The sequence below is a fragment of the Amblyomma mixtum genome, chromosome 1, assembly GCF_055824585.1.
Source record: "Amblyomma mixtum isolate Tamu chromosome 1, ASM5582458v1, whole genome shotgun sequence".
NCBI lineage: Eukaryota > Metazoa > Arthropoda > Arachnida > Ixodida > Ixodidae > Amblyomma > Amblyomma mixtum.
In genome coordinates this window covers 13,205,465-13,227,828 of record NC_143012.1, presented here as the reverse complement: position 1 = coordinate 13,227,828, position 22,364 = coordinate 13,205,465, and the positions used below count along the sequence as shown (strand labels likewise).

The 22,364-nt window shown below is 46.5% G+C and overlaps 1 protein-coding gene across 4 annotated transcripts in view; it reads right to left on the bottom strand.

Annotated features, from left to right (window-relative positions):
• LOC149365505 (uncharacterized) overlaps positions 1 to 7,257 on the bottom strand; it is a 38,622-nt gene extending 31,365 nt beyond the window's left edge. For 3 of the 4 annotated variants that reach the window (XR_016282877.1, XR_016282878.1, XM_089543126.1), the window contains exons 1-4: positions 7,024 to 7,257; positions 6,230 to 6,319; positions 4,159 to 4,481; positions 1,787 to 1,922 (exon numbers count right to left, since the gene is read on the bottom strand). Coding sequence is in view for 2 of the 4 variants with exons in the window: in XM_089543126.1 (XP_089399252.1) it covers positions 1,787 to 1,922; positions 4,159 to 4,481; positions 6,230 to 6,319; positions 7,024 to 7,051 (577 nt within the window). In the remaining 2 variants the exon portion in view is untranslated. The remainder of the gene's footprint in view (positions 1 to 1,786; positions 1,923 to 4,158; positions 4,482 to 6,229; positions 6,320 to 7,023) is intronic. The other variant, XM_089543134.1, reaches the window with a different exon arrangement.
• Positions 7,258 to 22,364: the final 15,107 nt, after the last annotated feature.

The following is a 22,364-nucleotide window of genomic DNA, read 5'->3' as shown; positions in this document are numbered from 1 at the left end:
TGTATCCAATGTGTAATTCGTTATAAAAAATACATTTCATATGGATAACGATATCACAACTTCGAGTGTTCGTTATAAGGAATAATTCGCTCTATCTGAGTTCGTTATATTCGGGTTTGACTGTATATGTCTTCCTCCGCGTATCCCTCGGCGATCTCTTGAAAGCGGTCGTCGCGCCAGGAGATTGCGCCTTCTTTGTCCGCAGCTGCCTCCTCGCCGGAAACCACTTGCCAAGTAATTCCTGACCTTTGTCGAAACCGAAAAAGCCAGCCGGAACTTGCTTCGAATCCGGTAATTCCAAAGGCAACGGCAAATGAACGCGCTTTTTCCTGAAGCATCGGTCCAGACACCGGAATGTTCTGAAGCCTAACCTCCTTAAACCAAGCGAGAACAGCTTAGTCCACATTTTCGTGATTGCCAAGCCGCAAACGCTTCCTCGCGGGATCAAGCTGGGACTGTCGATGAAGCTTGGTGATCTTTTCTCTGTCTTTTAAAATGGTAGCAACGGTCGACGGCGCAATGCCGCGCTCTTTGCACAAGTTCACCTGCTTTTTTCCGGCGTCCAGTTCATGGAGAATTTCGACCTTCTCCTTCAGCGAAAACTGCCGTCGCTTGTTTTTAACACGGGCACCAGCGGAGCTCATAGCCACGCTCTTCAACTCAGCACCACACAGAACTACGCGTCTTCGTGAAATTCGGACAAAGAACAGGTAGCGAGACTTCGCCTGCACCGCCGAGCTGCAGCACTTGCATGAAAACAACAGAACAAAAAAAAATGGCGGAAGTCTAGTGGATAGATCCAACTTCCGGCGAGACACGGATGATGATGATAGCTACAGCTCTCATGCGCTGAAGCGAACTCATTTTAATTTCCAAAAACTTCGTAGTAACGAGGTGCGTTTCTACGGAGGAGCAAATAAATTACGCACGTTATTCTGAAATGTTCGGTATTTTGAAATTCGTAGTAGTGAAATATTTTTGCATTGAAAATACAGGCATTTTGGCGGGAATTTTTGAAATTTTCGCAAATCTGAAAAAATCGTTAATGCGGCATTCGTAGTAACGAGATTTTACTGTATTGAAATGCAAAGCACTTCAGCCTCACGGATAACTGCCCTATCAGAAAACAATTCAGAATTCTATTTCTTCTGATGCTTTCCAGCATACTGACGCATACCACTAATAATCCTTCTACAGCAGTCACTTCCCCAAAGTTGTCTGTAACATTTTTTTTTAAAACTGCTTGAAAAGACTTAGAGGGCACTTAAGACTGCTTACGTGCCTTGAATATAAAAGCATTGTAGCATTGTGAGCTCTGTTGCCAGGTTAATTAAATATTCCTTCCTAATTACACACCTACTCATTAGCATACACTCAGGAAAGGCAAACACTAGGTTCACCGTTATTCACGAAGAAGTAGCATGGTTTCGTGGCCTCTGTGTCGCATGCTCGCCTTGCAATCTAAAGGTCCTTGGTTCAAATCTCCGCATCTCCACAGGAAATTTATTTTTCTTTGCTGTAGACGTCATTATCTTAGGCTCTATTACTGACATCATGCAAGAGTTGAGTGATGTCACTGAGGAATTTCATGCCATGAATGGCGATGGTCATCGCCCTTTTGTGCTAATGAGAGATATAATGCTTTCACAATGATAACTGCATGACTGAAACATGCGCAAAAACGTATATGGATCAGAGCAGCCTGCATCATCAGAACACACAGAGAAAAAAACCCACAAGCTCATACAAAACAATCCTCGCAGACTTTTAACACAACCACAAGTACCTTTCTGAGATCCTTGTTCCGCTGTCAGCAGGTCTTCAGCTGACAGCTTCGGTTCACCTGTCGCAGAGACCACTGGCTTGGCCTTCATCACCACAGTTTTCTCAGTAGCCACAGGAGACTTGGTGGCAATCTTGGCCTGCGAGGTGATCAGTGAAGTGGCTCGTTGGTCAATTGCAGTCAGCTGCATGCATATTCTGTATATGTTTTCTCTGCACACTCTCATCTGCAGGGTGAACACACAAGTGCATATCCTCACTCTTCAAAGCACCAGTGCATCCACCCCGGCCTCATATATCCAAGTGAAGTGGCAGATAATGCGAAGCGCCACCTTCAGGTCTTATGCACCTGTGCCACTTTGCTTCAATATGCAGCCGTGATGAATGTACAGGTGCATGAAGAATACAGTCAAGCCCACTTACAACAATATTCAAGTGCCATGGAAATACCATTGTTACAACCAATAATTGTTATAACAGGGTTGTGCCAAAAAAAAAGAAAAGATGACAAACTTCAGAGCATTTATTAACAGTAAATACCCAGAGAGGTTTGATTGTTCTAATGCCTGTAAATTATCGTTAATTCGAACTTCAAGGGACCGGAAAAATGCTTGCCGTACACCGATGACCAAAGCACCGGCATCACTGTGCCAGCAGGAGCTTCGTTAACTTCCACGTCACAGGAATCAAGCCGGCTTTCTGGAAGTGATTCTTACGGGAAATTCAAGAAGCATGCAGAACCAAGAGTGCGGTGACAGTTGACAAGAGAAAAACCACGCTGGCTGCATGCACGCGCACTGCACCGACTGATTGGGGGTATGCATGGCGTGCGTAGCCAATGCAACAATGCAGCAGCTCGCCTGACGTGATGACGCCTGCCCCTGGGACAGGGGAAATTTGTGAAGCAGGGACCGTGGGGAAGTTAACGAAGAACAGCGGAAGATGGGACAACGTACGCGCTGCCTGTGCCAGCCGTAGCTCAGAGTGTAAAACAAAGAAAAACGCGTCGGCGCATTTTTTTTCTGCGAGCGGTGCACCCCTCACAAACATTAATAATGGACTGCTCCACCAAGGCTCTCTACCATGCTCCCTACTTTCTTTTCTGCATGGGCCTTTTGCTTTCGTGGTGTCGCTACGCCAGCTCAGCCCATTGGGCGGCCCCACACGCGCACGCTTTTGTGTTGTAAGCATGGTTTTGCTGGTGTGGTTGTAGCATTTTCTTGTTTTTTTTTATAAAATGACTGACACTCAATTACCAAATTTAATTGTTATAACCAATACTGTGCCTTGACAGCATTGCTATAAGCAGTTTATTTTAGCATAGAACACATGGTAAAGCTGATGGTGCCATGACTGACCATTGTTTTATCCGATATATTGTTATAACCAGTATTGTTATAAGTGGGCCTGACTGTACAGCCAAACACTCGTACACCCTAAGAATGCATAACAGGGTAGGAATGATGCAGTATCAAAACCCTTGACAGAGCCCCAAAACACTGCAACAAAGCTGAGGCAACTTAGCCACCAAAGCTTATCCTCTCCTCCAGCATCTGGCAGGATGCTATAACAAATACAAAGGCAAGTGTCATGCAGCACAACCAAATGACCCCCCCGCTGTCTGTTGCTTAAGAGCATGCCCTTCATAATGAAAGCATTTCCATCAGCCCGACTACGCCCACACCAGGGCAAAGGCCTCTCCCATGTCTCTCCAATTAACCCTGTCCTTCGCCAACTGCGGCCACTGTATCCCCGCAAATTTCTTAATCTCATCCGCCCACCTAACTTTCTGCCCCCCCCCCCCCCCCCCCTTTCTGCTACGCTTGCCTTCTCTTGAAATCCACTCCGTCACCATTAAGTACCAGTGATTATCTTGCTTTCGCAATACATGCCCTGCCCAAGCCCACTTTTTCCTCTTGATTTCAACTAGGATGTCATTAACCCGTGTTTGTTCTCCCACCCACTCTGCCAGCTTCTGATCTCTTAAGGTTACACCTATCATTTTTCTTTCCATAGCTCGCTGCATTGTCCTTAACTTAAGCTGAACCCTTTTCGTTAGCCTCCACGTTTCTGCCGCATAGGTGAGTACCGGTAAGATACAGCACTTCCGCCCAACTCTTATTCTCTGAGCATTGTACAGCCCTTGTAAAAAGCACGTAGCCCATGAAGTTTGCTACTGGGCAATGCAGCTTGGCCCCGTTCACAATGGCAGTGTTCCAAACCTCTCCAGGAGGAAAGGAGCATACAGCCTAACCCTTCTGAAGATTAGGGTTTTCATGGATTCTAGAGAACCCCACTGCACACTATAGAAGCAAACGCCTTGGGCTGCATGTTTTGAGAGATCCTACGCCTGAAACATGGGCCAAGACTACTCACAGGAATCTTCTTGACCAGCTTTGGTTGAGTGCTTGCCTTGGCTTGCGCTGATGCGGCACTTGCGGCTGCAGCCGACCCGGCCGCAACCGGCGCAGACGCAGTCGAACCGGCCGGCGCACTGGTGGCAGCCTTCTTCCTGGTCGCAGGCGCGGCTGCCTTGGCAACCGGAGCCTTGGAAGTAACCACAACCTTCTTCTGTGGTGCAGCAGCTTCAGCTGAGGCCGGCTTCTTCACTGGCTTGGCCACAACCTTCTTTTTGGCAACAGCCGTGGTGGGGGCCTTGGTGGACGTGGGCGTGCTTGGCGTCGAGGGAACCCTCTTGCCTATCAGGGTTAAAAAGGTCCGAAAACCGAAAATTCCATGAAGACAGCTGCCCATCACTTGCTGCCACAGGAATGCTAACAACCTCAGAGTAAGCTGAGTAAACCAATAGCAGTTTGTAAGCTGCGGTGTTGACAATAATAGCCACACTGCTTGCAGCAGGTTGACATGATAAGCACATCGTAATAACAAAGGGAGAAAAAAGAGAGGAACACAGAGAAAAAAAAAAGGAAAGACAGAAGATTTGATTTATTGGGGTTTAACGTCCCAAAGCAACTCAGGCTATGAGGGACGCCGTAGTGAAGGGCTCCGGAAATTTCGACCACCTGGGGTTCTTTAACGTGCACTGACATCGCACAGTACACGGGCCTCTAGAATTTCGCCTCCATCGAAATTCGGCCGCCACGGCCGGGATCGAACCCGCGTCTTTTGGGAAAGACAGAAGAGAGTCAGAAAATTATAATCTCTGCATCTTTCTTGAGCTGCACTGACTCACAAACGCACGGTTGGCAAAGCCCCCTGGCCAACTTGTCAAGCACGGCTTCTCACCAATGGCAACAAGATGCCCAGAAGATTGCGTTCAATTATGTTTAACATAGCTTTGTTCCACCGACTGCTTTAGTTCAAAGACGAAAAGACATAGCCTTCCCTCAGTTCAATCAGCATTACATTATCAGGCCGCCAAGTGGGAAGTCGGGTCAGGTCTGGGAGGCTCGGGTGGGGTTATGAGGTTAGGAAATTTGTGGGCACACAATGGCCACAGCTGGCTCAAGGCCGCAATGCCATGCCCAAGCTTATTGGAAGCTATGCTGAATTCTTATCACTACTTCTAAATTAAAGAAGAAAGAAAGCGGCTGCTATTTCTAATACAGCGGATGAAAATAAAGACCGGGCTTGTTGGTACTTCATTTTTTAAGGAACAGTGCAGAAAAGGACACGGATGCACATTAACATTGCTGAAAATCAGTTCTCATGTCGTGTTCTTTTCTGCATCTCTGTCCTCTTCTGTGCTATTTCATAAAAGAAATAAAGCAGTTATGAATATGAAGTAAGCTCTCAAAGAAAAAAGTAAGCACAACTTAGTAATGACCACCACCAAAAGGAATGAGTCAAGTGATAAACATGAAAGTTTTCAGAAGCCATAATGACAAAAAGCACTGTGAGAGCATTCGAACATGTAAACAGGCAACAATACAATAACCATGGGGCTTTTAGTGAAATAATAAAAAAAAAAAACAGAGTAATGTAACTCTACAGTGAAGCTGAACGGTCTTATTTTTACAGTACTATTCTTATCTTTTTTATTACCCGAATTACCAGCTAACCAACCTTTGCAGTTTCCAGTTTTGCCTGACTACACAATATTACAAAAGAAATTATTGAGATATGTAATCATAAGAAACTAACATTTGGCTTTTAAGAGCTGTCTTAAACTATAAGGTGAGAGGGAGGGGGTGTTATGCTTTTATTTTTTTCTCAAATTCTATGACTATTAATTCAACGACTGTAAGGAAGGTGGAAAGCTTGTTCGAAAACAAATGCATGCAAAAATGACAAGTGCTACTCAATGTACGAAGATTAGCAACACTTTCCCGGCATAGGATGGGCCGTGCGTTCATCAAGTATTTGCTTTCGTGTGGTGCCTAAAAAATGGCACAACAGAGCACAAGGGAAAGCAGTCAATAAATTCGTGAAATATACGCTGCTCAGATAACAGCAGCCGGTCGACCACCAAGACAGTTGTACGCACCAACTTTCTTTTCTTCGTTGTTCAACTCCGCCGCCAAGTCGTCGTCATCGGCGTTCTCCAGAAGCTCGTCCAAGACGTTGACCTCCATATCTGCGAGGCGCGCGGAAGCATGAAGCACATAAGACATCGGCGGAGGCCAGGTCGACTTTTATCAATGGCGTCGCACCGGTGATTGGCCTCCCGCGACTTGTTTCGTGAAACACGCTCTGACACAGCCAAAAGGCGTGCGCGACGCTGGTGACCGCGCGACAGAAATGACAGTCGAAACTGCCAAAAACTATGGTCGGCTGTTTCAGACAAGCGACAATGCTACCCCAGCTCCAAGAGTACAGAAAACAGGCTAAACTACACAACAAGCAAAGCAATCGATTAACACTACTCTACATTTACTCGCTTGTGACAGGCACACAGACCGAAAGAGCAGGGAAAAGCGTTCAGCTGACACTGTTAACCTTTAAGAAGGCCATAAATGAAGTCCTTCACAAGCGATAACAACACGCTCATCGCATAACAAGCAAAACAATCGATCTACTATGCCCGCACGGCCAATGCTTGTATCAACCACAACGCTTCAAACAAAAGCATCAAGCGTGAAAAATTTTTGAAGCAAGGAACATAAATCAAATCTTTCGCTCGAGGCTAACGGCATTTCCCAGCTAGTCAACGATAACAAAAGCCCCTACTAGGACCCCTGAACGCATCCGCTGAACGCACCCGCAGGACTGACGTGCAAATCAGTCAAAAACTCACACATTGCGAAGTCACTGCCTGATTAACCATTCATCTTGACTTACCTTTGCTTTCGGCGTCTTCGGAAGCCATTCTTGCTCCCAATGGCTTTCCGAAATTGCGATAATTAAATTATTAATGCACCGTGCATCAAGCTACAAAGACGGAAGCAACCGAAGACGGGCGTACGCATGCGCAAGAAAAAACAGGAGACCGTCTCTTGGATTTGGATGGATTCCTGACGCGGCCAAAAGAAACGACCACTAGGAGTCGGTTTGAGTTTCGGTTCCGGTTCTGGAACGCTATGGGCTTGGATGAAGGAAAATTTTTTTTCCTTCCTCCATGGCTATGCAATAAGTTTTCCCTGCAGTGATCTGCGCGGCTCGCGTGGTGTGCACTCTTATTGCGGATCACACAAATAAAATAACTGGAAGAACAGCTGAAAGTTCTCAGAGAAAGAATACAGAGGGGTTCGATCGTGCCTAAGTCCTCCGGCTGACTACAACTTGCTCGTCGAGCTGGCTTGTCGGGCTGAAATTTGACTGTGTAGTTATAGTGAAGTTGAAGTAAACGATGCCGACCGAAATGGGGTGAATCGACTCCCGCACAATGCAAGTGGTTTGTCTAGCTCACCTCTACCGACGAGCAGACTCGCATTTTTCAGATGTAAACACGCGTCGTAGAATGCTTATCTCAGGTATACTGGCGAATTGTTCGAGCTCAAATTTCGCACAGAAATGGCATTTGGTTGGCAGAATTGTTTTAGGCTACATTTGCTTTTGGTACTTGCCTAAATCAATCAGAATAAATCGGATATTCGCAGAGCCTGCGGTGACAACGAAGCAGAACAAGCCGCTCTGTGCGATGTGAGTGCGTGTTCAAATTTCCAGGTGGTCGAAATTATTCTGCAGCCCTCGACTGCGGCACCTCTTTCTTCTCTTACTGCCTACTTTATCCCTTCCCCTACGGCCTGGTCAAGGTGTGCACCGAGATAGGCAGACACTTCGCCTTTTCCTTCCCTCAAAAGCAAATTTTCGAATTTCCATCTTTCAGCTATTCAACTGGTGGCGCCATCTCGTTTGTCGATTGTGAAAATTTGGCAAGTTTTTTTGCGGGATGTTTTAAAATGCATTTTCAACGCCTTCAGAAGAAACTTAGTTTGGCGAAAACTTCACAAAATTTCAAATCTTTCGACTACAGGCGAATTCAAACCATGCTTCAAACCTCCAGCAAAACCCATTTCCTTCGCCTGATCTCCACAGATTCAATCCAGGAAGAGCTGAGAGCGATAATGGGATAGGGGCTTTATAATGGGATCCTTTTTTGTATTTGCGGTGTTCCGCCTCCAAGACTATGGCAGCCACGTCGAAATCTTGGAGGCTACGTTTGCTCTCCCTTTCTCGACGCTGGGCGCCGCTGCGACTACCCGCTTCACCCGACCGCGAATGTTGAGTCGTGCATACAGGCATCGTCCAGTTGAACCAGTTCGAATAATGTGAAGCCCTGGGCATGGCCAGTTGCAACGGCCGTGCCTGTCAGAGATTCGAAATGGATAGAGAGGGAGAGGGATCTTTTCTCCTGTCAGAACCTTTTTGCAGTCAGATCTTGCTCTTTCGTACAGACGCCAGAGCCAATTTCTCGCTCAGTTGTTCATAGCGTTAGGCGGACCAGTTGCGTCTTCAGCGGAGGCTTCTCCAGTCAGCCGCGACGGGAGAGTCTCGCACTTTCCTGCCCCTGCTCTGACTCTGCCCGCTGCTCCTTAGGTCCGAGCCGCTCGCGAGAGCGAGCCCCACTTTCAGTGCAACGAGTTATGACTCGTCGCACTTGAGAGTGCGGCTCGCTGTCTTTTTGGTGATGGTGTAGCTAAAAAAAAAAACTACAAAGCTATCCCATGAGCCAAGACGTTAGGGCAATTAATCGAACCACGCCAACGCGAGCACACCAGACCACCCTTCAAGAAAACAAAATGTGAAAGCCAGTCTACGCAAGGAGAGGCCCGAAGAAAGAAAATTTTTCTCTCTCTCATGGGATCATTGAACATGAAATCCTCTTAGCTGTTATTCTCAGTAAATTCAGGCAAACATTGTCCGAATGACCTTCGGGTTTGCTTTATGCATAAAGAGACCGAACATCTGGGGAACATACCGGAGCTTTTCTGTCGGAATGTATCCCTTCGGGTTTGCTGTATGCATAAAGAGACCGAACATCTGGGGAACATACCGGAGCTTTTCTGTCGGAATGTATCCCTTCGAGTTTGCTTTATGCATAAAGAGACCGAACATCTGGGGAACATACCGGAGCTTTTCTGTCGGAATGTGTCCAGCTGGGTGCACGCGAAAATGTTGAAGTAACCGGCGAGCCGCGAACGGAGGCAGGTCGTGCAGGCCTTCGAAGGTTCACCAATGACGGCGAAGATTCCTCAAGCTACTGGCGGCCGCTCATGGCATTGTGTGCGCTGCAGTGGTTCCCTCCCAACACCGCTACCGCAGGTTCGGCCGATGTAGAAGTGACTCAAGAAGGGCAACGGTGCTTAACAGTCCGTGGAGCAGATCCATCGTTGTGTGTGCCCGAACGAACGATATATACCGTGCAGCTCCTACGTCCCAGAATGTGCTACACTTTTCCTGCCGCGCATATCATGCCTGCACCTAGTCTCGACAGCGAGATGCCATCTCGTCGAAAATGGAGACTCGGTAGGCTTTCGTCAGGGTTACCCATTTCTGCTGGAAAAGCATTCTTCCAGCTGAATTTACAGCTAGTGACACTTTCAAGCTGGAAGTGGAAGAGAATCCAGCTGGAGTAGCTCCAGCTGGAAATTTTCCAGCTAGAGAAGGACTGAAAGTGTAAATTTTCCATATCGAAGCAAGAACTTCCAACTGGGCATGGCCAGGGCATATGCTGCCTCGATGTACCAGCTGAGGCGGCTGGCATCAAATTGAAGCTTGTCTGCATCGATAGATCACAACGATAGATCACAAACGCGGAGCTAGTTTCAATGAAAATGATGTTCTTAGTAACTAGAAAAGGTAAAAAAAAAATGGCATGCAAGTATCGCCGTCACGGGCCGTTTTCGCAGACGTCGGGGCAATTTTTTTTTCGCGGATCTCTAAAACGGTGCAAAGTATGGCTGTCATACTCATACAGTGGGGTGTGATAATTACAGTTGCATTACATTTTACATTACAGTGTTGCTTTATTACATAATACAGTTACAATGTTGCTTCTCGTGTTTTGTGCTTCTTTTTTCCGGGGTGCTTTTCAATTCAAAATGGCACTGAACGGCACTTGACGACAGTTTTCGTTCAGTTTGCAGTTAGTGCGAGATAATGATAGCGCAGTATGCGATTCCTGGCTTTACAAGGCACGTACGATTTTCAGTGCAACAGCTCTACGGCACGAGAACAAAGGAAGAGAAGGGGCGAGACACAGTGCTGTGTCTCGTCTGACCAACGTGCCCACCAGTTCATGTTATAATGGAAAGCACGGCGCGATCAGCGAAGCGGAGTCACCATGATGGGTGGCCGCTTTTAAGTACATATTAATAATGAAGTTATGTAAATCAGCAATCCTGTATATTATTGTTCATCAGTTCTTTTGGCGAGGCTATGTTTGGTTTTTTGGTTGCTGCCGCAGCGCTCTAAGCATATTGGTTTACTGCGCTATTATTTTTGCTTTATGCGTGGCAGATGACGCCTGCGAGACACATGGGTCAATTTCAGTTGAAGTGGACGCTGAATGACCTTCACAATTAGAGCGGCGTGTTTGCTTTAGCAATGAATGCATTCTTTTTAAGCACTGCGATTTCTGTTTTGCTATCGTTAACGCTGCTAAGGATTGCTTTTACTTTAGAACATGCAGTGAACCAGTGAAGCTCTTGAACCCGCACAACAAACGTTACATCAAGCGAGAGCGGCGGAATCGCGAAATACCTTTATTTTCGTGCGAGCACCGCCTTGCGAAGAAGAGACCCGTTCGACCCCGCTCCCTCTTTATGACATTCTCGCCAAAGAGGGCGCTGACTGTTCACCTCCGAAGCGCCGCCTGGTCGAGCTTGGGATCTTTAATATGAGGACTTCAAAACGGCCTCTATTTAGTTATATGTGGAGCATTGCGAAAGGCCACCGCGGCGTGTCTAAAGGGATTAAATCGCGCCCTGCTCCGCCTGCACTGATGAAGCCATGCATTAGACTACAGAATTTCGCCCATGATGTCACTGAATACCCCCTATAAGCGTCACTGGAATAAGTCAAACGAAGCTACTGAGGTGACAAAGTTTTCAGCTTTAAAAAGCGTTTCATTTTTAAATTCACTTTGCTCTGCGATGAATACGTCTTTTGAGGTCGAAAACACAGTTATACAATCGACTTTTAATGGGAACAAAAATTGGATCGAGTCGTCCTGAGAGCATCGTTAGAGCCAGCGTTACGTTGCGCCGATGTCGACGACATTTCTTGGAGGAATCGCACCGATTAAGCAGTAGTCGCCTGCTCATATTAGCTAAGTAGGCTCACTTTACTCCGTGCTTATGCGACCCACCGCGACACCTCATTTCGAGTCGGTACGGTCCTGGCACCGGAAGCGCTTGACAAATAGAGCCACCCAGGAGGGCTATTTACTCACGTTTTACTAGAGACGCCAGACCAAAAGAAACGACGATTCTTGGAACGGCGAATAATCTTTAACAGCGTCATTTTAAGAGCACGCAGCCCCATAAACCAAGTCTGTTGGAAATTAAAATTACAAGAAAAAAAAAGTGCCCATTAAACGAGACAGGAACACGGCGAAGCCTCGGCGAAGCCTCGGCGGCGAAGCAGCGGCGAAGCCTCGAAATAAGCAATCTGAAAGCAGAAAAAAGAGTTAAAGAGAGTCATCTTCGAGGAAAAGAGCGCGAATTAAACGCCGTCTTTCGTCCGTCGGCAGTTTCAATCTAGTCCGGTTTTCGCATAGATCGCGATGCTCTCCCGCTTCGCACTGAATACAAATGCGATCGGCCTGTTTGAAATTCCGTGTGGGCCGTACGCGGCCCGTGGCATCAGTGGCTCTCACGCGGGACGGCAGAGTTCATTGAGTTCGAATGACTTAACCTCCATGTGCGACCTTATATCTCTCCAGAACATCTTGAAGAACCTCTTGAGAGCGGGACTTGCGAAGATTTTATTACACGCTTGTACAAAGCACTGCGTTCAGAAAGTGAAGGGAACACGGTAAGTTCAAAAACCAAGTTAACTGCTGAGTCTGTTTCTCTACTACACTTAGCTTTTTTTCTTCTTTTGGTTTACTCCATGAAAGAGAGGACCGACGCAAGGCTACTGCCGTTCAGAATTCGAAGATGAGCTGACTGAAGAGTGAAAAATAAGACTGCTGACTTGTTTGATGCAGAAAGAGAAGTTGAGGGACGCTTAAATTCACTTAAAGAATATGACGCGATGGAGGGTCCGTATACGGTCGCTTGGGGGTCTCCTGCCACACCCTGTCGCAGGAATCGACACACTTGTTTCCATCGTGTACTGCTTTATTACACATCATTGTCCGTACTAATTGGTGAAGCTAATTAACGAAGTGTTCCTGTAATCTAACTCACCTGCTGTGCAGCGTGAGGTGCTCGTACAAAGCCTCAATATATCCCATTGAATGAACGCCCTCAGTGGTCGTGCCCGGCTACCGAACGAAATGACAGTGGTTCGATTCCGCTTGATCGCCTCTTTAGTGAGAAAGCACTTCTTGCCTACCCCCCAGCGATTTCCACGATGTCGACCAACGTAAAGCGTACAGTTTACAGGAACTCAGCCATGAGCAGTGGCCCAGAGCTCTCCCATCAACTCAAGCCGATCGATCAGGCCTGGAGGGCCGTATTCGCTAATGGTTTCCCGGACCTGGGCGAACCGCCGCGTAATTACTTTATATCAATAAAGTTTATTCTCTCCCTCTCTCTCTAAGATGTCTCAGGCGAAGAAAATGAAGCCTTTGCCAGACTCAGTAAGGGAATGGGTGTGCATGGCAATGGGCCAAGCAAAGCTCAATTTTGGGGGTGGTCCTGCAGGGTAAGGATGACAACACATGGTATGGCGCATGGGGTGTGTACCAACTAGGGTTAGGACCACTCGAAATTCGACCTTGGAATGATCTTGAACGATCAAAGCTCAATTTGGGGATAGCTGTGCAGGGTAAGGATAACAAGACACGGTATAGCACGGGGCATGTCTGATATATGGTTAGGACATCCGAAATTTGCCCTTGGAATGACCTTGGCCGAATTTGACAGCCAGTGAATCTAGGCGTACTCGAGTGGAAGACAGGCTTGACCTATTCTCAAAATGAAAATAGCCCAACTCCGAAAATCGGGCCACCCCGAAATCTGAGTGGCTCACCCCCAAAAATTTGAAAATTGAGTTGACCCACGTTCGGAACAAAACTGGGGCACCTCCAGAATGGTCCACCTCCAAAATCTGGGTGGGCCGTCGTGCTTCGCAAAATTTTTCGTGCTTAGCAATGCTAAAGAGCCAGCCATTTTTTTTTCTTTTCGACGAAACTGCTTTTTTACGTCACTGCTACGTTCTTGACCAGTCAGGATTTTCCAATCATGCCGATGCCGGATTTTCCATTAAACCGGACTTCGCTATCGGGTTAGGGTGTTTTCTTTTGCATGGTCCGGACGTCACCTGTCTTGTTTAGACGGAAGACACATGACTGGTGCAGCTGGATTCCCTAAATTGCCAATACCATATGTGACCAATGTGCGGCCAAATTAATAAAAAAAACACCTGAACATTTTCACAGAACGGCTAAACTTCATACGATAAATTGAAAACCTTTTAAATCTGGGTGTTAATTCTCTGGCCAATACGCAGACCTATATTATATGGTACACGGGCCTTCCAGGCTAATAGTTACATATATTTAATAGAAGATGAAACGCGGGAAGAATGGGAGGTGGTCTTCTCCGGCTCGGGCCTCGGGGATCAACGAGTATCACTAAAGGCACGACTCCGTAAACTGTCAGAGCGTGAGGAGGTCCATGATACAGGCAGGCAGGTGATGCATGACTGGCCAGTATAACGGCCGCCAACGACACCAAAGCGTCTGCCAAATACGAACCGTTTTTAATACGCGAACATACTTGCGAACTAGCGTCCTACAAGCAGCTCTAGCTGTGACGTCAGCCTGCAGATAAAAACGAGCACGCTTCTTTCGCCCAGACATTCAGTACTATCGCAAAAGTCATTCCATCAGCGCTTCTGTATATATTGAACATCGTCGCAATAAACGGAGAGAGTCGCTAAGCACCGCCCAACTACGCCCAACGATGCGTGTCTGATACTAGCCACTATGCAGGGTGAAAACAAGTCCACTGGTTGCCCTTGTTTCCAGAGGCACAGCGCGACGAACACCGGTAAATTAGCATGCGGACTTGCTTGCCGTGGGTTGTTTACGTGTTTGCGCTCCACAATTTTTCGTGTGATGAGTTAATTACATACGTATAAATGCAGAGAGAGGATGGATGGAAAGGGCGAGCCACGAATGCTTTAAGAGTGGAGGGGTCGTCGGACTCATTTAGAACGAACTGTTATTCGTTATCGTACACCTAACCTGCTAGCAGAACACCATTTTTTTTTCCTTCTCATGACGAGCATGCGTCGCAACCAACCATAACGAGAGCGCTGCACAGAGGATCACAGATGGCTGGATTCGTGTACCGACTTTTATAGTAAGAGAGCTGTATCAGAAAAGCCGACGCCGAGTAAGCACAACAGGTAGGCAGAGGGTCCGAACCACGTAGTCGAACGCACTTGAAAGGAAGAAAGGCAAACAAAGGTGAAGCTGAGCACAGCAGTCCAGTGCCCATGTGGTGATGTAAAAGTTTGACACGACATTTCCACCCACTTCTACCATCTGTTCTCGAGATCTGAGCATCCACCTCTCGTGTGGAAGGTGCGAGGTTCGATCCCCAGTGCCGACGGGTACGTGCCGGTGATATAACGGATACAAGCTTTCTCCAAGTCTGGCGCTCGGCTTCTCTGGGGTTAAATGCTCGGGAAAAGTCTTTGATCCAAAATTGTGGTCCCACCTTATGGTCCCACCCTGATATCCCAAGTGGGCTTCACCGAACGAGGCTTTGACGGCGGAACACATCACTAACCCGCCAACGCAATGATTTGGTCCGAGACCATTGTTGACAAAAATTTCACCCCAGAAGAACAGAGCACCAGGCCAGGGGAAATCTTGTACCCATTAGAGAACCGGTGGGTATTGGGGTGGCATTGGGGATCGAACCCAGCACCTCCCGAATGCGAGGCGGATGCTCAGACCACTAGGCCACCGCTTCGGTTTTACTGCCACAAAATTTATTGCAGTAAATTTGGTGAAAATAAGCAAATAATGCAATAAATTTAACTCATGAATTCATTACAGAAGAACATTCACGAAACTGATGCAGAATACATTTCCGCAGCATTTGCACCCGGCGTTCCGAATGTGTATCTGCACTTCCAACGCGATAGCGTTAAAGACCCCGTTACTCAGAAAATCCGGCGTCGGCGTTGTAGGCGTCTTGAGCGAAAAATAGGGTGGCCACCTGCCGGAGAAGCAACCTAGGTGGGCCATCTAGGTCACGCGACCTTGTGGCGTCATCAAAACCTGCTCACCAGATTGTGAGCAAACTCACCACCGTGGCAGGTGGCAGTTGAATAACTGATCGATTTGATTTGATTTGATTTATGGGGTTTAACGTCCCAAAGCGACTAAGGCTATGAGAGACGCCGCAGTGAAGGGCTCCGGAAATTTCGACCACCTGGGGTTCTTGAACGTGCACTGACATCGCACAGTACACGGGCCTCTAGAATTTCTCCTCCAAAGAAATTCCAGCCGCCGCGGCCGGGATCGAACCCGCGTCTTTTGGGCCAGCAGCCGAGCACCATAACTGCTCAGCCACTGCGGCGGCTGAATGACTGATCGCGCGAGGTTGCTCGAGAAGAGCAACTTGAGTCGAACAAGCACCACCGGTGGCAGCGTCTGCCATCGCAGGGCAGTGGTGCATCCCTTAACCGCTGCACAAGCCGCCGCGGTGGCTCAGTGGTTATGGTGCTCGGCTGCTGACCCGAAATACGCGGGTTCTATCCCGGCCGCGGCGGTCGAATTTCTTTGGATGAGAAAATCTAGAGGCCCGTGTGCTGTGCGTTGTCAGTGCACGTTAAAGAACCCCAGGTGGTCGAAATTTCCGGAGCCCTTCACTACGGCGTCTCTCATAGCCTGAGTCGCTGTGGGACGTTAAACCTCTTAGACCATTGCGGAAGGCGTGTCGTGAGGACTGCCGATGACCTATGAGTGTAAAGTTGAGAATGACCAGTTCCCATATATGGACATTCACTTATTAACGCTACTGCTTCATATCCTTAAGGCGGAGATTAACTGTCTCCTCCAATTTTTCCCCCTTCTCTACTGCTCACACTGCCCAGTATATTTATTTGTTTATTTGAAGATGCTGTCGGCTCCTAATTGGAACTGTTACAGAAGATAAAAAGGAAGATCTCCCAGCAGTCTTACACAAACAAAATCAAAGGCACGATACTAAACAAGACAATCAGTTTTGGCTAGTTGATAGTATACATCTATCGCGGCAAATTCTGCAAACTTTTTCAGAGAAGGCTGTGAAGTAACCAACTTATATTGACAGTTGCATTCGCGTATTGCCAGCGGGAAAAAAGAAAAGTAGCATACATTGTTGGCGCAAGTGTACTCTTCGAGCGTAAATTCGTGCTTATGGCGTGTTCCCCTGGGATGGTCGAAAACGACATATATGTGGTAGTATTCATGTTAAACGCTTTATGAAGGTGCCACTCATTAAAAAAAAAAAAATCGCGCTGCCTGAGCACGGCGTTCGGCAGGTGGCTGTAAATAACGAACCAAGGAAAGGAGAACTTTGCAAACACGCAGAATACTCTCCCCAACTGCATGAGACCCCGCAGCCTTGAGGTTCCTTATCGCTTGCTTGGTCCGCAGCGACGTGATCGCCTGCCTGTGAATCTTTGCATGTAGATGAGCCCAACGTAGCAGAGTTGGGGAAAAAACAAAGTTTCAAGAAATGTATATTCGATAAAAATCGGGTATAGTCACCCGTGTACGGTACAGGGTTCACAATAGCGAGACAGAACATCGACGTGCGTGGCAGGCACCGACAGGTGAGAAGTCTGAAGTGGCAAACAAAAAAAAAGACAAAATACGAAAAAAAAACGAAAGCAACGGCACGGTGGTCGTGACAAGGAAGGCTCACTCACTTTTGCGCATACAAAAGCGATCAACCGGAGCAGAGAGTTCGACAAGTGAGGAGCTTTAAGATCAAGGTCAGTCAAAGCGAGTACCACGAATCCAAGAGAGCACCCACGAACCAGTAAGCGGCCACTGACGCACACACGATAACGCTGCGCTGAGCCAACTGTGCTCACTTTGGGTGATGCTTAGCCTTGGAGTCCGGTCACGTAAAGCTTTACGCTCCCGCCAACGTGCGGGGCCACACATCGTCCGTCCACTGCGTACGCTCGTAATTATAAGTTCGAGAGACCTACCGTGTTTAGGGAGAAGCAGTGATAAGCGTCCCGCAGCTACAACACACATGAATGGCGAGCTCAATAAAAGTGGCAAAAAAAGAAAGAAAGCTTGGAGATATACACGCGATCCTGTTTAAGGACCGGTAAGTCATTTATCGAAACGGACCCTGCGGTAAAAAGATTAGGTGTTATTTTTAATGAAAACTTGAACTAGAATGATCACGTTGACATGGTGGTGAACAAGCTTTCAAAGGTTGTCGGCATTTTGTGTCGACTGAAATATTTCATGCCGAAGAGTATTAAGAAGATGTCGTATAGTGCACTGTTGTCTTCTGTTGTAGATTATTGCTTTTTGGTGTGGGGTACCACGTCTTTTACGAATATTAATCGCTTGATTTTCCTTCTAAAGAAGGCTGTTCGAAATGTAATCAATGCTCCTCGACCAGAGAACACTCCGAACCGATTTTCAATGAACTTCGACTTATCTGTTTGCCACAGCTGTACGAGACTTTACTTATACGGCAGTATAAAGCCTGTGTTGATAAAACTAATTGTCCAATAAAAATGCTGTCAGCCTTGCAATGCGGATAACCAAAATACCCTACGCGAGCGACATTAAAATGGTATGTACCAAGGATACGAACAAATTACGGTTGTCAAATAGGGAACTACACTCTCCCATGGCATTTAAATAAGGAGTCCGAAATGTTTGACACCTAATACCAGATTTGTTATTTTTGTTTCTTTTGTTTTCCGAAAGTGCCATGTTATGTATCATAAGAAGATACTGGTCCGCACCAGTATCTTCTAAACTCCTGGCCTACAAAACCCTTCTAAGGCCAGTCTTAGAATACGCGAACACAGTCTGGTTCCCCCAATCAATAACTAACATCACAAAACTTGAGGCTATACAACGCAAAGCCCTACGAATAATTCACAATAAATACAAGCGCACAGATTCCCCAACATTGCTTGCAGCTTCATCCGGTCTCCAAACATTATCCGCAAGAGCAAAACAAGCGCGCTTAAAATTTTTGTTTCAATTATTACACGAGCAGTACAGGATAGATGTGAAAAAATACGTGACGTACTCACAATCGCCACCTTCACGGCACAAACATACGAACACACTAACCGAGTATGTGTGCCATAATGACACGTTTAGGCATTCCTTTTTCCCTCTCTCCATTAGTGAATGGAATCGCTTGGATCGTGCCATCACCTGCACTCAATCCTTATCATCATTCGTGTCACAGATAGAGCATTTGTCGTAATGCACAGTGGCGATGCAGCAACCGTGACTGCTAATCTAGGCAAGAAGACAACCCCTTCTAACTTGTCATGTATGCGATTTTGAGTGCTGTGCCTACCATTGTCGAAGATCTGTTCTGTATATCCTTTTGCTATGGCCAATTCACTTTTCCCTACCTTTGTTTTGATGCCATGTTTGCTGCCTTTGAATAATATGTTTATATTTGTTTTTTGCACTGTACTAATTGCCCCTGCTACGGTCTTGCAATAAGACCAGCAGTATTGTAAATAAATAAATAAATAAAAAATAAATTTCAATGCCTCTGCAAGGTGCGTCGGCCTTGTCAATCCTTTCCATTGGCTTTTTGTCGGCACACCCAACATCGTCATGACGTTAAATAAAATGATTGTGACTGTTGTGAAACACTGGGTGCAAAAGCTGCAGAAATTCATTCCCATCGGTTGCCCGCAGAAGCCGATGTATTTTGTTAGTGTCTCTTCGTCTACTTCTTGTTTTCCATACTCATATTTCTATTCTTCTAAGCTTACCTGAGTAGCGTGGATAACCTATGCTCCCCTCCCTTCGTGGTGGGGGGGATATGTTATCCAAGCTACTCAGGTAAGCGTCGTCGTCTTCTTGTTTCTGTTATTCATCTTTCTATTCTTTCAAGCTTACCTGAGTAGCGTGGATAACCTATGAACTCCTCCCTTCGCTGTGGGGTGGCATACGTTATCCACAGTACTCAGGTAAGCGTCTTCGTCTACTTCTTATTTCTGTTATTCATCTTTTTATTCTCTCAGATGCTTTTTGCGTGTGCTATTCCGGAGCCCTCCACTACGGCGTCTCTCATAGTCTTAGTCGCTTTGGGACGTTAAACTCCATAAACCAACCAAACCAACCATCATCCTTCTATTCTTTCAAGCTTACCGGAGTAGCGTGGATAACATATGCCTCCCCCCTTCCCCCTTCGCGGCTATGTACCCAGAGTACGCCACAAGTCGTCGTTATACAGGGTGTCCCAACTGATGGTAACTAAACTTTAAAAAAAAAGACGTAATTCCCTAGCCCCGTGAAAGCAACTGAGAGCTCTTGATAGTCGCATGGCCTAGTATGGAATAATTTTTAGTTTTCCAAAGTTAATTAATAACAAACAAAGTGTCAGTTTAGGAACTGGAGATTATCTTAAAAAACACATGGCTGGAGTATTGTTTGCATCAAGGTACCATTTACGTAAATTGACGGTATCATTGACGTAAACTGACGGTACCAAGATACCATTTACGTAAATCTGACGAAAAACAGGTCACAGTGAAAGCGTCGGCACTTATAAAGTATGTAAGAGTATTCGCGAAACCAATATTTGATAGCATAAGTCATGGCATCGAGGAAAAAAGGTAGCATTTCTGAGCAGTCTCAACAGGTGATGCGATGGACACTTTGTAAAAAATAAATTAATGTCTGGCCATTGTACTGCTGAACATTTAAGACAGCACCGCACATCTCTACAGCCGTATAACCCAGCCAACCTACCTAAATATTGCAACCATTGGAAAGGCTGTACCTCCTCTTCAATATTGCCAGTGTCATCGGCCGCGGAAAAACACAGAACGAGAAATCTTAGAAGCATTCAAAATAAAGACGTTAGGCACTGAATGCGTCAGCGAGCGCTCGGTCAGATTCATCGCATGAGAATACAAATTCATGAACGGGACATAGTTTGTCACGTGCAAGATATCAGCACTTGCATCATCAAATGTTTGTTGTTGTTTTTTTTCTCAGCGTTGGAAGGGGGTTGCTGACAACTTCAAATTCCTCATTGTGCGCTTTGCTTTGATTACCTGTAAAGCCTCTAAAGAAGGCAGATGACTCAGACACTTACAAAGTATTTGTTTCCTGTACCGTTGTATCAGCAACCTTTTCTGGAGTTTCTTGACGGCAGTGTTTTAAAACGTGTTGAACGAACGTGCATTTCATCAGCTGCGAAAATGTTCTTCTTCAAACTGTATACATCTACGATGTTCTACGATGTTTGTCAAGGCATGGCTTCATGCTGAGGAGATGTTTGTGCCATGGATAGTGAATTGCCACCTGCGAAGTTCGCCAGAGGCTATTGACCATTGTTTTATTCCGTGCAATGATGTTATTCTCTTCTGGGACATATTACAGAGAGCAGTTAAAAATGACATTGATATCACACCCTGGTTCAGCTTTACAGGAGACAGTCGAGGTGCTTTCGATTCATTATCATTGCAGGCGGTCAACAGAAGAAATTAAGGAACTGCTGCGAATTGTTCTTTGGCTTCAGTAGTGGAGCACCCTAGGCTGTCTATGCACTTTACAAGTTTTGAACTCATTTCATTCTAACGCGCTTCAAATTTTGCGGACACTGAGACAAAAAAACCGAAAGAAACTGTGACCGGCTGCGGTGGCTGAGCGGTTAGGGCGCTCGGATTCTGAGCCGGAGTTTTCCGGGTTCGAACCCAGCCTCTGCGGTCGCGTTTCGATGGAGACGGAACGCTAAAGGCGCCCGTGTGCTGTGCGATGTCAGTGCACGTTAAAGATCCCCAGGTGGTCGAAATTATTCCGGAGACCTCTACTACGGCACCCCTTTCTCTCTTCTTTCACTTCCACCTGCCTCCCTTCCCTTACGGCGCGGTTGGGGTGTCCACTGAGATGGGAGGGGGCAATTACAGCGCCACTTCCTTACCTTAAAAACTAGTTTTTTCTTCCAAACTGTTCCAATAATTTCGTAGATATTATACGTGCATGTAATTTAACCACTTTATTGTCTGCAGATGCCTTGCATAGTAACTATGCTGTCAGCACAACTTTGGTCATAGACGAGCATGTGCCGATTTTCCACAATTCCATCACCATCATCATCTACATATGCATACACATAGACGTGGGTGTACTCGATATGCGCTGCGTAGTCATATGCATTTATACTTTGGGCATCATCAGTGATCTCCGAAATAAATTTTCTCCATCTTGCAAATCCCAATTGAGCCCCTCAACTCCTGAACAGTAGTCGGTCTCAAAACTACCAGTTAATCCGGTTATTTAGCGGAATTCCCCAAGATAAAGTATTTTTTTTTTAACGGGAGTAACTACTCATAGCATCCGCCTACGCGCTATCATACGACTGCAGAGTAAAGCTATGCAACTCCACCTTGGGAGATTTTCTCAAAACATTGGACTAACACCGTGCTTACTTCGAGTTGTTGTTCGGTTCGGTCTCGCCCTATCAACTAGTTAGGTTAGTTGGTAGAGCGACTGCTCCGGACGGGTGATGGTGCCAGGTTCGATACCCGTACCAGGACGAATTTTTCTTCAGCTGTGAAGTTTCAGCGAAAGCCGTGTAGCTTCCCTTCGTAGTCGCATGGCTGCGCTTGAGTGGCTGCTATAATGAGTAAATACTCTCTCATTAAACATTCCCGCTTGCTGCTTCAGCACAGAGTGATCTCGGATATAAGGAACATTTAAACAAGGGTTTGGCCCATAGGTTGTTTGCGAGAGCTATACTCGCGGAAAACAACGCTACGTAACGCTATAGTAAGAGCTTCGAATTACCCTAAAATTCAAAAACAGAACCAGCAGTTCCAGGGTCGCC